We start from the raw sequence: 12,083 nt of genomic DNA, 5'->3' as shown, positions 1-12,083 counted from the left end.
GTACTTGGGGTAACTAATTGATTGTAATATTAATTTTCTACTTTCGTCTTTTTGTTTTCATATTATTAACATAAAGGACAACCCTAAACTAGAGGAAGATTTAAACCTTGTTTAGATTGCTTGTTTCCGTCGGAAAATATTATCGTTTTCCGTAATCACATTTCCCTATCACCTTTTTCCCTCACATATATCAAATCACTACAGTAATTTTTTCATAAAAAATGACGGAAAATGCAATCCAAACACAACTTAAATGATCAAAATTTTAGGAAGTAAAGGACAAAAGACCACTTAAGCTTGTCGGCCGAACCTTACTATTTATCCCGCTAAAGTTTGAAGACTAATGCATTGATTTTTCATTTATTAGGCTCTAGAAGATTATTTTACTTTATCAAATTACTGTAGAAGAACAGATGGCAACAACAATATCCACGGCCAGGAGTCCGGCAGTACTAAAACTTTTGTATAGAAGGAGAAAGCTCAAGGAGAAAGAGGCAAGCCCTATAATTAGAGTTGTAAATCGAAACAAGCAACTTGGCACTCGGCTTGAATTCGATTCGAGCCAACCTCACTCAAACTTGTTTATTTAGGTATCAATCCAAATCAGAACATGATTTTAAATTTGAAAATATTAATAAACTATTCACGATTTTCACGTTATTCGCATGGATATGGTCAGAAATATATATGATAAGTAAATTTTATAAAAATATACTTATAGTTTTCCTTCTTTAACTCCACTTCTATTCCTTCTTTTATATTGCTTATCTTCTAAAATAGCAAGCATATAATACAGACTTAAAGTCATCTATTACTTAATTAAAATATTAGTAGTGCTTGTATTTAATCAATGAAAAAAGATTGAATGTTCACTGATTAGCAGACAAATTGACAGCTTATTATAACTTGTAAGTTTATAAGATTGTGCAACTTTTGTTTTCAAATTTTGGAAATACAGACTAATAACTATAAGTCACCGAACGAGCTTTGATTGTATGTACTTGAATTCGATATTTTGACAAGTCAAATCAAATTTTCTGTGAGTCAAACTTAAATAATTTGTAATTTTGTATGAATTACTTGTAAAATGTCATAGCAAATATGCAATTATTATGCATTGAACCATAAGAATAATAATAAAATGTCACACCTTTATTATAAAAATATACAAACAATTAAGAATAAATTACAATTTGCAGTGTCAATGTCACACTGTTCAAGGATGGTCGTCCTGTCCCAGGTCGCAGCCTTATTATCAAATTCAACAAAGTTCACACAAATTTAAGCGAAGTACACAGCAAGACTATGGAAGCCATACATATGATATACTTGAAAGGGTTAATTCCACTTTATCGCCTCAAACTTTGGACAATTACCCACTTCAGTTCCTAAACTTCAAAATGGAACACTTAAGTCCCTAAACTTATAAAATAGGACACTTAAATCTCTAAATCCTTATAAAATGGGACACTTCGACCACCAACGGCATTCAGGATTTGTTAACGATTTTCCTTAAGTGGGAGGTATTTATAAGTTTAGGGACTTAAGTGCCCCATTTTGAAGTTTAGGGACTGAAGTGGGTAATCGTCCAAAGTTTGGGGGGACAAAGTGGAATTAACCCTACTTGAAAAGGCAACCCAAGAACGCCCCAAGAATTTTCTGACCAACCAAGGCTGCTGTAAAGATGCATATCCACCATTTTTATTCTTGCCCTGGCACATTTGCCAAGAACAGAACCGTCAGTATCTGATTGTCCATTGCCTAATTTACCTTGGCATGTGTAACCACCACAAAATCTGCACTCTTCATTACTTCTGCAAAATTTTACTTCACAAGAGCCTCTAAAGGCTTGTTGTATCTTAGGCTTGAGCAAACCTCCATCTCCCCTTGGCGATACTTAAACTGCACATTGTACACTATATCAACAAAAGACCACTAGCAAAATATCGTAGTTAAACATTTGATGGCATAATTAATTGCACTAATAACAAAAGTTCAGTCTTGTCAATAAGGCTCCCAGATGTTTTATTTCATAAATTTTTCTCTTCAAACAAAGATGTTGTGCCAATGTAACTCCTTGACCACATATGAAATAAAAAAAAAAATTGTTTCGAACGTTGTTCCTCCTACTAAAAGCAAAAACTGTTGTAAGTTGAAGGGGCAAAAGTAGAAGAATGTTATAATTAAGAAGACGAAAATGGGGGCTTTCGCTAGGGCTACAAAAAATGCACGTAAATTTTCGGTGCTAAATTAAAAATATCTAGTAAATTGGAGTGCCAAAACTAAATGAGAAGAAAGTTTTGAAGGGTTAATGGAAAGGTATTTTGTAATGGAGACTTCTTTTGAAATTTCTTAAAGGCTTCAAGCTGGTAATTGAATTTGAAAAAATAATTTTTAAAAAATATGGTGGTAGGTGTATATATATATATATATCCTATCAAACAAGACTTTGATATGTAGAATGCCAAAATGCTGTCAATATGCTCTCAAGTTGTGAAACATATAGGTCAAAAGAGTAACGTTCAGTACTTTAACGCTATTAAAACACTCTTCTAAATAGTGGGGAGATAGGATGTAGGGGGAGAGGGGAAGAAGAGTACTAACAAATTGAATTGATGAAAAGAGCCAACAGGAAAATGAAGGTAAGCTGCTTCATGACTTCTTGTTAATCACTGCAAATGGAAATGCGAGAATGGTTTTGGAAACAATTTTCGCTGAATTTATAGGAAAACAAATTTTTATCTTAGGATTTGTTTTGTAGGCAATGAATTTATACCATGCACTTTTATTAGTCCATGCGGCCTGCGGTTAAGACTTAAGATCCAGCATTCAGCCCAACAGAACAAGTCTAAAAAGTTGCCTTTTTGCCATTTATTTATTTGTTTTTGGAAAGGATGGTACTCGTTATTCTTCAGCTACGGGGAATCAAAGAATTGACGTTTGTCAGGTTTGGTCCTTTAATTGTTTCTGAAAGTTCATGGTCAAGATTTGACAAAAAAATATATATAGGATTCATAGTTTATCTTGTACCTCGTTTTTCACATTATGTATGAGACTCATAAAATTTTATTCTATAGTCATACGTTGTTAAAAGTGAGTTACATTGTGTATATTTTACTAAAACCACTCTGAACGGTTTTCCTGATAATCGTTCGGGCCTTGTTCGTCCTTAAATGGATTGGATAGGTACCAATTCCTTTTTTTTTTTTCTTTAATCCTTCAATAACACCACCATCCCCCCTCCCCCGCCCCCCCAAAAAAAACCAAAAAAGAAATGGGAGCCAGCAAACAATAATATATTCAGAGGTATTGCAATCACCGGCACTAAAAAAAAATTTGTTTTTTCTACCCATAGTAAACCCAATATAGAGGTAAAAAGTTAAATTTTACAAAGATAGTTTACAAATGTAATTAGTTCAGAAAATGTACGTCCATATTTGAAAATTGATGAAGAGATTTCAACTTTTAGAAACACAAAGCAACACCACTTAATATTCCTTCAGTTAATTATTTTGAAATTAAACCGTTTTGGCTGAATTTTGTAGCAATGGATTTAATCCATTTTAGTGGAATCGACTTACAGCCTTCATGATGTCAATACATAAGACAAGACTAAAAGTTACCCTTTACTATTTATTAATTTACTTGGTGTAGAATAAATACAAGTCCGCTAGGTATTCTGCAGCAATTGGGATTCAAAGAAATGGGGTTTGCCAATTTTGTGACTCGATTATATCACTTTTGCTTATTTCTTTTTCCCCAACAGGACCTGAAGAAGCTGATATTTGTCAACAATAAGCATTCTTAGCAATTTTTTTTTTTTTCCTCGTACCCATAGTGTTGAGTTGCTAAAAAGGTTTTGGTATATGTTAATCATACTCCACATTTTTTAAAAGTGGACTGGTATTAAAAAAGTGAGCTGGCTTAATGATAATGTAGATGATGAGTTCTTCTTAGCTATAATCACCAGAGATAATAGACAGCAGAAAGAATTCTTTTGGAATTGTACTTTTACTTTAATTTGTAGAAGCTCCAATAGAACTAGACCAATTTTACACGTGAAGTGGGAAGTAGATTTTCCCTTGTGGCTTGCAAGAGAGACACATAGTCTTGATTAGAAGTGTCACTATGGGTGACTTGGGTGGATTGAAATAAGTAATGAGTATAATTGAGTCAATTCATTTATATTTATTTAATTAGGAGTGTATACGAGTCGAGTTTAAATTCGAGCAGTGCTATACTTGAATTCGACTCAAACACTATTGACACTTTACTTAAACTCGATCAAGCTCGGAAATAGAGAACTGAACTTAACTTGTTGAAACGGTAAAAAAACTCAAACTTGACTCGATATGGCTCAAGTCAAGATCAAGCCATATCAGCTCAAGTACTCGATGATGCTTCAAGCATAGAACCTTGATCAGACCCATTTTTGAGCCATTAAGCTCGAAACTTGGAGAATGAAATTGAATTGTGTCTACAAATTCTATTACCCTTTTGCCATTAAAGAATTTTATTAGGTACGCAAATCAACTTGTAAATTATCTGAAGGCATAAACCCTTAGTGGTAATGGCATATTTAAAAATATATCTTATTTAAGTACTTGATGAGTAGCTCGTCAAGTTCGACTAGTATATATCTGGGCTTGAAATTCGACTTGCTTCCCAATCAAGCAGCTCGAGCTCGAGTTCAAACTTGGTCAACCCGAGTTCAAGCCAAGCGATTGATCGAATTGTTTGCGAGTAGCTCGATTCACAATCAACCTTACATTTAATTAGATGGATACAACTGGATAAGTCAAAAAATGAGTCGGATAACTCAATTACCATTTACAATCCATTTATTTTATCTTTTTACAAATTCATTTATAAACTAAATTACCAATTTATAACCTTCTCTGCACTCATCACTAAATATCCAACAAGACTAATTAACATTTTTTCAACTCATGCAAATGTTGCAAAATTGCATACTATTTAATAATTAAATGATAATAACACAAAAATTTGAATTAAATAATATGTAATTAGTAGATGGCACAAATTTCATTTAAGAAAATAAAACAGAAATGAGGGTCTCCAAAAATCAGTCATGGTCTCTGTAAATGGTGCCACAAAATGAATCAAGTACCATTCCAAAGAAAAAAAAATATAACATCAAGTACAAGTTAATGATTCAAATTTAAATCTTGTTAAAGTGTCCAATTGTTTCCCAGAAAAAGGACAAAGAAAAATGAAAATCCACAAGGCTAATTTCTCTAAACAAAGAATTCCTTTGTTGAATCACGCAATATGTCACCAACATCAAAAAAGGAGAGGAATATATACTGAGTAGAAGATAGATAGATCAGAGGATGTTACGAGAAGCACCAATTGGAGCTAACAAGAATTTGGAGGACTTCTTCTTTCATTCTTTTAGTCAAACCTTTCATCTTGCTGAAACATTCACTGACTTTAGCAAAGAAAGGAATTCATTAATTTCAGGAGAGAGTGATTGGTGGAAGAGATAGGGTGATGGGGGAGGGAAACAAGAAGTGGCAGAAAAGAGGAAGCCGGGAGAGGACTTACTGGTGAAGGCGGAGGAGAAGACAGTGGTGGGGAGGCAGGGAGCTCATCAGAGGAGGAGTGACAATAGGTGGCCATAAAATGGATATAATTGATCAATCCATTTAAATTTAAATTTAGAAATCTAAAAATATCCATGCCCCCTTATTTGTGGGTGTGTACGGGTAGATTTTAGTTAAAAAGATTTCTTTGACGCCTCTAGCCTTGATGGAGCAGTTGCTTCCTTTTGTGAATATGTGTGGAGGCATGTTTATATCAATAGAAATACAAATGACATTTTGGCAAAAAAAATTAAAGAGATTAACATTGCAACTTGAATTGTAAAGAGGTAATTAACAAGTGTACAAGTTCGGCTAAATCATAGCGAAATAAAAATACTTAAATACATAAAACTTTTCCTATATTTAGTATTCAAAGTAAATGAATGGCAAATACAATGAATTTATGGTGAGTAAGGTACAAAGAAAATGGATTAAAAGGAACCTTCCTTCCTTCACCAAGGTAATCTTATTGCAGCTAATAAATTACAGCGTTGATACAGTACTACTATATGCTTTGCTATGTTTTGACAAGGTATTTATAATATAAAATTGTTTTCTTATACAGTAAAAATATGGGAAAAAAAATTTATGTGAAGGTGCTTTAAATTATTATCAATCTAAAGTAGAACTTGACCTTTTAAAGCGCCCACAAGAACCCACAACTTGTTTATTGGCATCAATTGGTCTAGTAAAAAAAGTCTATTCCTTGATTTGAAGAAGGTAGACTTTACTAACCAGGCCAAGGCTGCTGCTATAGTGGTGGTTCTTGAAGATGATGCATATTGCATTCTTTGTCAGTCTGCTTTGGAAACCATTAAACATCTACGTTTTACTTGTCCATGTTCTTCTGAAGGTTTGTTGGAAACAGGTTCTGGCCTGGAAGTTGATTCCTAAAAGACTTCCTTCCTTGTCTATTAGAGTTCGTTTAGATTGCTATTTTCTAGAGTTTTTACAAAATAAATATACGGTAACGATTTAATGTACGTGAAGTAAAAAGATTATTGAAAAATATGTTCATAAAAATTTTTAGAAGAAAAATTACAATCCAAATAAGGCCTTAAATTTCTGTGGTAATTTAAGCATGGTTTTCAGCAGTTGTTTGTTGGATTATGTCTAGAGGGCTTTCCTTGGCAGCTTCTGTTGATTGTTCTTGGAACGTCAGAAATTAAGGGCATTTCCAGGAAATAAGGATGAGATTCTTTGATAGGTGGTTCACATTGATCATGCAAGTATGTAGTTCACATTGATGTGTGGGTGATGGGCAATAAGAAAGGGATTCTTTGGGTAATTGCACCATACAATTGATGGATTAAATTGGGCGAATTTGAAATTGCATAGATAAGATTGATTATATGAACAAGTTTCGATAAGGAAATAACTGTGTTAGATCTTGGGGACTTTTTGAACTCTTTTTTATCTCTATCCATTAAAGTTCAAAAGAAAGAAAGAAAAAAGAAAAGAAAAGAAAAAGCAATCTCCCTAAGAAGGAGAACAAATATTTGATAATCACCTACATTTAACTCTATGCTACAATTATTCATCATCTATTTTAATTTTTCATTCAAAATGAAGCTATACAGCAATAAATCAACATAAACAGATAGTTCTGCTGCACTTGAAACTCAATCTTGGCTTATATTTTATATTATGGTACTACTACTAGTACATTATAGGCACCAAAATGAACCTATGCAGACTAGATTTCATGCACTCATCGCACAATCAGGGAATATACCCTAAAGGGATGGAAGTAAAACAAGAAAGCACCAAGATTGCAGGAAATTCAGAGATGAAACCCTGACAGAATAGTTGGCTACTTGTCTACCTATACAGTATTAAGTAAACTATCCCCCCTAATTGCAGGCATATAAGTTGCTTTCTCCTACAGTTTCAGGCATTCCATCCAGTAAACAATCGATTGGAGGTATAGTTAAGGTCTCCTGAATCCCATATGCATTCCAGCAGAATGGATCATCTACCAATATACCTTCGAACGGAAGCAGCTCAACTTCAGACATTGTTATATTTGTGCAGGCCACTGTATCACTGCAGGCAAAGTGAATTGGAGGGCTTCTCACATCATAAGTACCCTTTATGTTCCTAAACGATACGTCCGATAGGTAAACGGCTGAAGTCTGATTTCGACACGCCTTTGACAGGCAGTAGTATTGGTCTATGATTATGCAGTTTCTAACATTGTCCATTTGGATGTCCTCAAAGTATATGCCTGTTACAGATCCTGCACCTCCCTGCCATGTCTTTATCCTGACTCCGTTATCTGAGTCCTTTATGATGGCATTCCGGACTGTTATGTTCGAAACACATGCCCGGGAATTGTGCACTCCTAGGCTCCCAATGCTGCAAAATCGAAAACGAGGTTAGTGTTACATTTCTGAAAGAAGTATACAAATTTTGTCGAGCTAGTACAGAAAGGACAAAGAAAGCTGTTCTGTTTCAGATGTGCCGTGAACTACAGACTTCCTGTACTGTGAACAGAATTTCCAAGAAAAATGTTTGCTTATGATTTCTATCACTGATCAACATTTTGGATACAATGAATATGCTTGGTTATTATGTACAGAGATAAATTAGTGCACTTTTAGGCAGAGCTAGGACCCTAAATCAGGAGGTGCGACGTGTAACTCTCATGTTTGATGTGATAATACTGTTTGATAGATATCTTTGTCACATGTACCAGTAAATCTAATTTTGTGATTTTAATCTTGCAATAACATCATTCTACTTATTTGAGTTAGGAGCATAAAAAATTTAGAAAAAAAATTTTAAAAAAGCATTTCTTATTTGTCTTAAACACACGTTTTCCAACAAATTTTTTCATCTCACATACTTCACAAAAAAAGGCAAATTATAATTTACCCTCTATGGTTTAGTGTTTTATTACGTAACCCTCTATGGTTTCAAAAACTATATATGACCCCCTCAGGGTTTCAAAAACTATACATGACCCTCTATGGTTTAGTGTTTTATTACATAACCCTCTATGGTTTCAAAAACTATACATGACCCCCTCATGGTTTGAATTAAAGTATCAAAGTGACGGAATTTGCGATCCATAACGGAGTCAACTAAAATGTCAAAAATACCCCTATGTAAAATCAAAAATTATTTATTAACCAAAAGGGGGTTATGTATATATATTGAAAACCATAAGGGGTTATATGGTAAAATACTAAAGTATAAGGGAGTTATATAGTAAAGTACTAAAGTAAGTGTTATATGATAAAATATAAAACCATACGAGGTTAAAGTGTCATGCATATTATACTTATATATTTTGGTCACATAAGTCATTTTAACTTTTAAACCATGGTAATTTCGATATTTTCATAGGGTCTGTTACGGATGATCATTTTCATCATTTTGACACTTTAATCCAAACTATGAGGGCGTTATATATAGTTTTTAAAATTAGAGGAGGATTATGTGAAAATTAGCTATACCATAGGGGTAAAGTGTATTTTGCCCCAAAAAAAATGCTATAGCAAAGAAAAGTTTTCAAATAATATTCAATTCAAATGGATCAATCATTTATATAACTTGATGTGGGTCCAAGAGTCTAACAAAAGATAACCATTATGATATCTTAATAGTCAAGGGGGAAATGGAACTACTAAATGTAATTGCACAAAATTTAGAGGAGCCAAATATAATGTAATTCAGAAACTTCTCAAATTTTCTAAGGCTATTTTGTGATTTTACCAAAGTTGAGAGGGGGCAATTTCCCACCCTCAACTGTATGTGGCTTTTAGGCATTGATCATTTATGGAAGAACATATAACAAAATTAGGTATCTGTTCTGCTACAATTTTAGGCATTCCTTTCACTCTAGAGAGGAATGGAAATTCCACGCTCCAATATAACCAATTGCATAACATCATGTCAGTGAATAGCATCCCAATCTGGTCCAGTCCCGTGAATCAATTTAGGCAATTCAGTTTCAGGTCTGCTGTCTGTTATGACAGTAAAAGATGCAGGTTCTTGGAAAAAATGAAATTTCATTGGACTAGGCTAAACTCTGCATCTGGCTTGGACATCTAGTATTTCCTTCCCTTCACTCCTATATAAAAATAACCACCCAACTTTTGCAATCCAGAATTAAAATAAAACGTTGTGGATTCACTCTCAGACAAGAGTAGATGCAGGCAGGACAAGCTAAAACATGCTGAAGTCAAGCAATTCGGCTTGTCATTTATTCAATTTCAGTTGTATATAGAGTAAAAAGGTAAGGCAGGGCACACACCTGATCCCATGGCTAGGTCCACAAGTGACAGATTCTATATCGACATTTGAACAACCAGGACCAATCGATATGCAATCATCGCCTACAAGACGAGTGAATACATGAATCAGTGCAGATTCAGATTGACTGGAAGGTTATTAAACATGAAGAAAATCCAATGATTCAAGGGCATTTGAACTACCATTTGCGATTACTGAGTTGTATATTCCAACAGATTTAGTGTTCTCGACGTGAATTCCATCCGTATTCGGGCTAAGCTTAGGGGAAGAGATCGACACTGTATCGATGATCACACCTTCACATCCATCAAACTTTACATGAAACTTTGGACTATTTTGGATTCGCAAATTTGTCACCATCAAATTGGAGCTCATAAAGAACCGTATAAGCTGCAGCAAGGCAGATTGAATTTAAGTTCAGTACCACTTCAGAATTTCACTATATTGAATGCAGCTCATTAAATTGGATGTTTGGTTGAATTTACTCACAGCTGGGCTGTCACATGGTCCAGGCAATGTTGAGCCATGAGGTCCCTGAAAATGGGCATTCCATAGCATTTATTAGCCTTTGATCAATATTGAGTAATTGGAATAGGCACTTGTATTACTTTCAGAAGTACACACCAGAAAACTAATATTAGTACTGCAGAATGAATGTCCAGATTTCCAGTTAAGCTCCGTTAATGGCTTGAAAATGAATGCAGAAAAAAGTAGGCCACTGAGGAAAACTAAAACTAAGTACCATGTGAGGTTTGCAAGGTAGTGACCACCATTTTTCACCATTGCCTTCAATAGTACCAGTTCCAGTCAGTGTCATGTCATTTAGTCGATAAAATACAAGCCATTGCTGAGGGCTGTCACCTTTTGGCCAGCAATCAGGTCCATCAGGCGCCATTAGGACCCCATCAACCTTGAAAAAAGTTAAGTAATATGTTAAGTAATACACTTTAAATTATCCTAAAATTGTCCAGTATAACAACTTACAAAGTAATAACCATAAAACAACGACAATTTCGAATATAGCATTAGATAAAACAACTTAAACATTACTTATTCCTTCCCTAGAACAAGCATTTGATAAATTCTCAACTGTACTCCATTTCTAAAAGTTTTAAGAAAACAAGAACAAAAACAGATGAGGGATAAATTTTGCTGTCTTACTTGAAAGACAAGACCAGGTTTGCAAGGTCCTGAAAAAATTGTTGAAGTGATCAAGAAAACATAGTTTTCAGGAACCAAAAGAACACTTGATTCTGCTTGACAAGCTTCCTTCCAAGCATCTCTAAATGCAGCAGTGTCATCAGTTGAACCATCACCAACTGCCCCGAAATCCATGACATTGAAAGTGCATCCTGTGGTAGAATTTCCAGGATCAGGAGACACAGGACTGCTGGAATTTCCAGGGTCATCACTATATGGAGGATTGCTCGGGTCTGAAGAAATAGGAGGAGGATAATCAGGGTTATCGGAGCCAGGGTCACCAGGACTAGGTGCATAGACAGGGGAACCAGCATTTCCATTATTGCTCTTATGCTTCTTATGACTGTGAATATGATGCCTTCCTTCCACATCGCTTGAATTCTGAAGCAGGAAAATTGCAATGATCCCTATAAACAAAATCCATTTACGAGAATCCATTTCCTGTGATGAACTAAGGAAGTGTTCTATGTGTAACAATGCTTCAAAATTAGACCAACATTTGAATAGTTCGACCAATGTGGAGGAATTTCTTTTTCCAACTGTGGAGAAATTAGTGTGAAAATTCAAGTGAATGAAAGAGGAAGAACTGAGGCAGACAATAGGTGGGAAAGAAGAAGCAGAAGATGTCTAATGGCAAGAATCATGTGAAGTAGGGGCTACAAATTTATACCCAAATGTACCTCACTTGGAGAATGTCTAACATGCAACGTACAGACACGTGTTGTCTTTAGGCTGATCCAAATATCACTGTCAACTATTACAAGAGTATACTCCTCTTCAATAAACATCAAGCCATGGGCAGGTATGGCTTCTGTGGCAATCTTGGCAGAGGGATCTCCTTGTTTCTTAGTGCATTTCTTTCTCTAAGACCTGATTTTCATGGTTATTCTTTGTTTTCAGATGACAAAGAAATCTCTCCATGGTATGACAGAAAAAGTACCTATGCATTTACATGTAACGCCTCATATTTGAGTTGACCTAATAACTTTTTACGGATAGTTTAAATTTGTGAGTTAT

At 34.7% G+C, this 12,083-nt stretch overlaps 1 protein-coding gene and 1 long non-coding RNA gene across 2 annotated transcripts; both read right to left on the bottom strand.

Moving 5' to 3' along the window:
* Positions 1–5,145: 5,145 nt before the first annotated feature.
* Positions 5,146–5,634, bottom strand: LOC140038744 (uncharacterized). Its single transcript, XR_011842318.1, has 2 exons — positions 5,569–5,634; positions 5,146–5,452 (listed from the first exon to the last, which is right to left on the bottom strand). It is a non-coding gene; the product is annotated as an uncharacterized lncRNA (long non-coding RNA).
* Positions 5,635–7,216: 1,582 nt separating this feature from the next.
* LOC113736905 (polygalacturonase At1g48100-like) lies at positions 7,217–11,696 on the bottom strand. Its single transcript, XM_027264108.2, has 6 exons — positions 11,028–11,696; positions 10,609–10,776; positions 10,356–10,400; positions 10,049–10,256; positions 9,868–9,949; positions 7,217–7,964 (listed from the first exon to the last, which is right to left on the bottom strand). The coding sequence occupies exons 1-6, from the start codon at positions 11,502–11,504 to the stop codon at positions 7,460–7,462; spliced, it is 1,485 nt and encodes a 494-aa protein (XP_027119909.1). The 5' UTR covers positions 11,505–11,696; the 3' UTR covers positions 7,217–7,459.
* Between the last annotated feature and the right edge of the window lie 387 nt (positions 11,697–12,083).

This window comes from Coffea arabica, chromosome 3e, assembly GCF_036785885.1.
Source record: "Coffea arabica cultivar ET-39 chromosome 3e, Coffea Arabica ET-39 HiFi, whole genome shotgun sequence".
Classification (NCBI taxonomy): domain Eukaryota; kingdom Viridiplantae; phylum Streptophyta; class Magnoliopsida; order Gentianales; family Rubiaceae; genus Coffea; species Coffea arabica.
The sequence above is the reverse complement of the archived record's forward strand: the minus strand, read 5'-3'. Positions and strand labels throughout refer to the sequence as shown.

What these genes read in the sequence shown, in the direction of transcription:
- LOC113736905 (XM_027264108.2), bottom strand. Translation starts at nt 11,504, where the DNA reads ATGGATTCTCGTAAATGGATTTTGTTTATAGGGATCATTGCAATTTTC. An exon ending in GACCATGTGACAGCCCAGCT is followed by an intron (nt 10,257 to 10,355) that starts GTGAGTAAATTC and finishes GCCTTGCTGCAG; the next exon opens with CTTATACGGTTCTTTATGAG. An exon ending in CAACTCAGTAATCGCAAATG is followed by an intron (nt 9,950 to 10,048) that starts GTAGTTCAAATG and finishes CTCGTCTTGTAG; the next exon opens with GCGATGATTGCATATCGATT.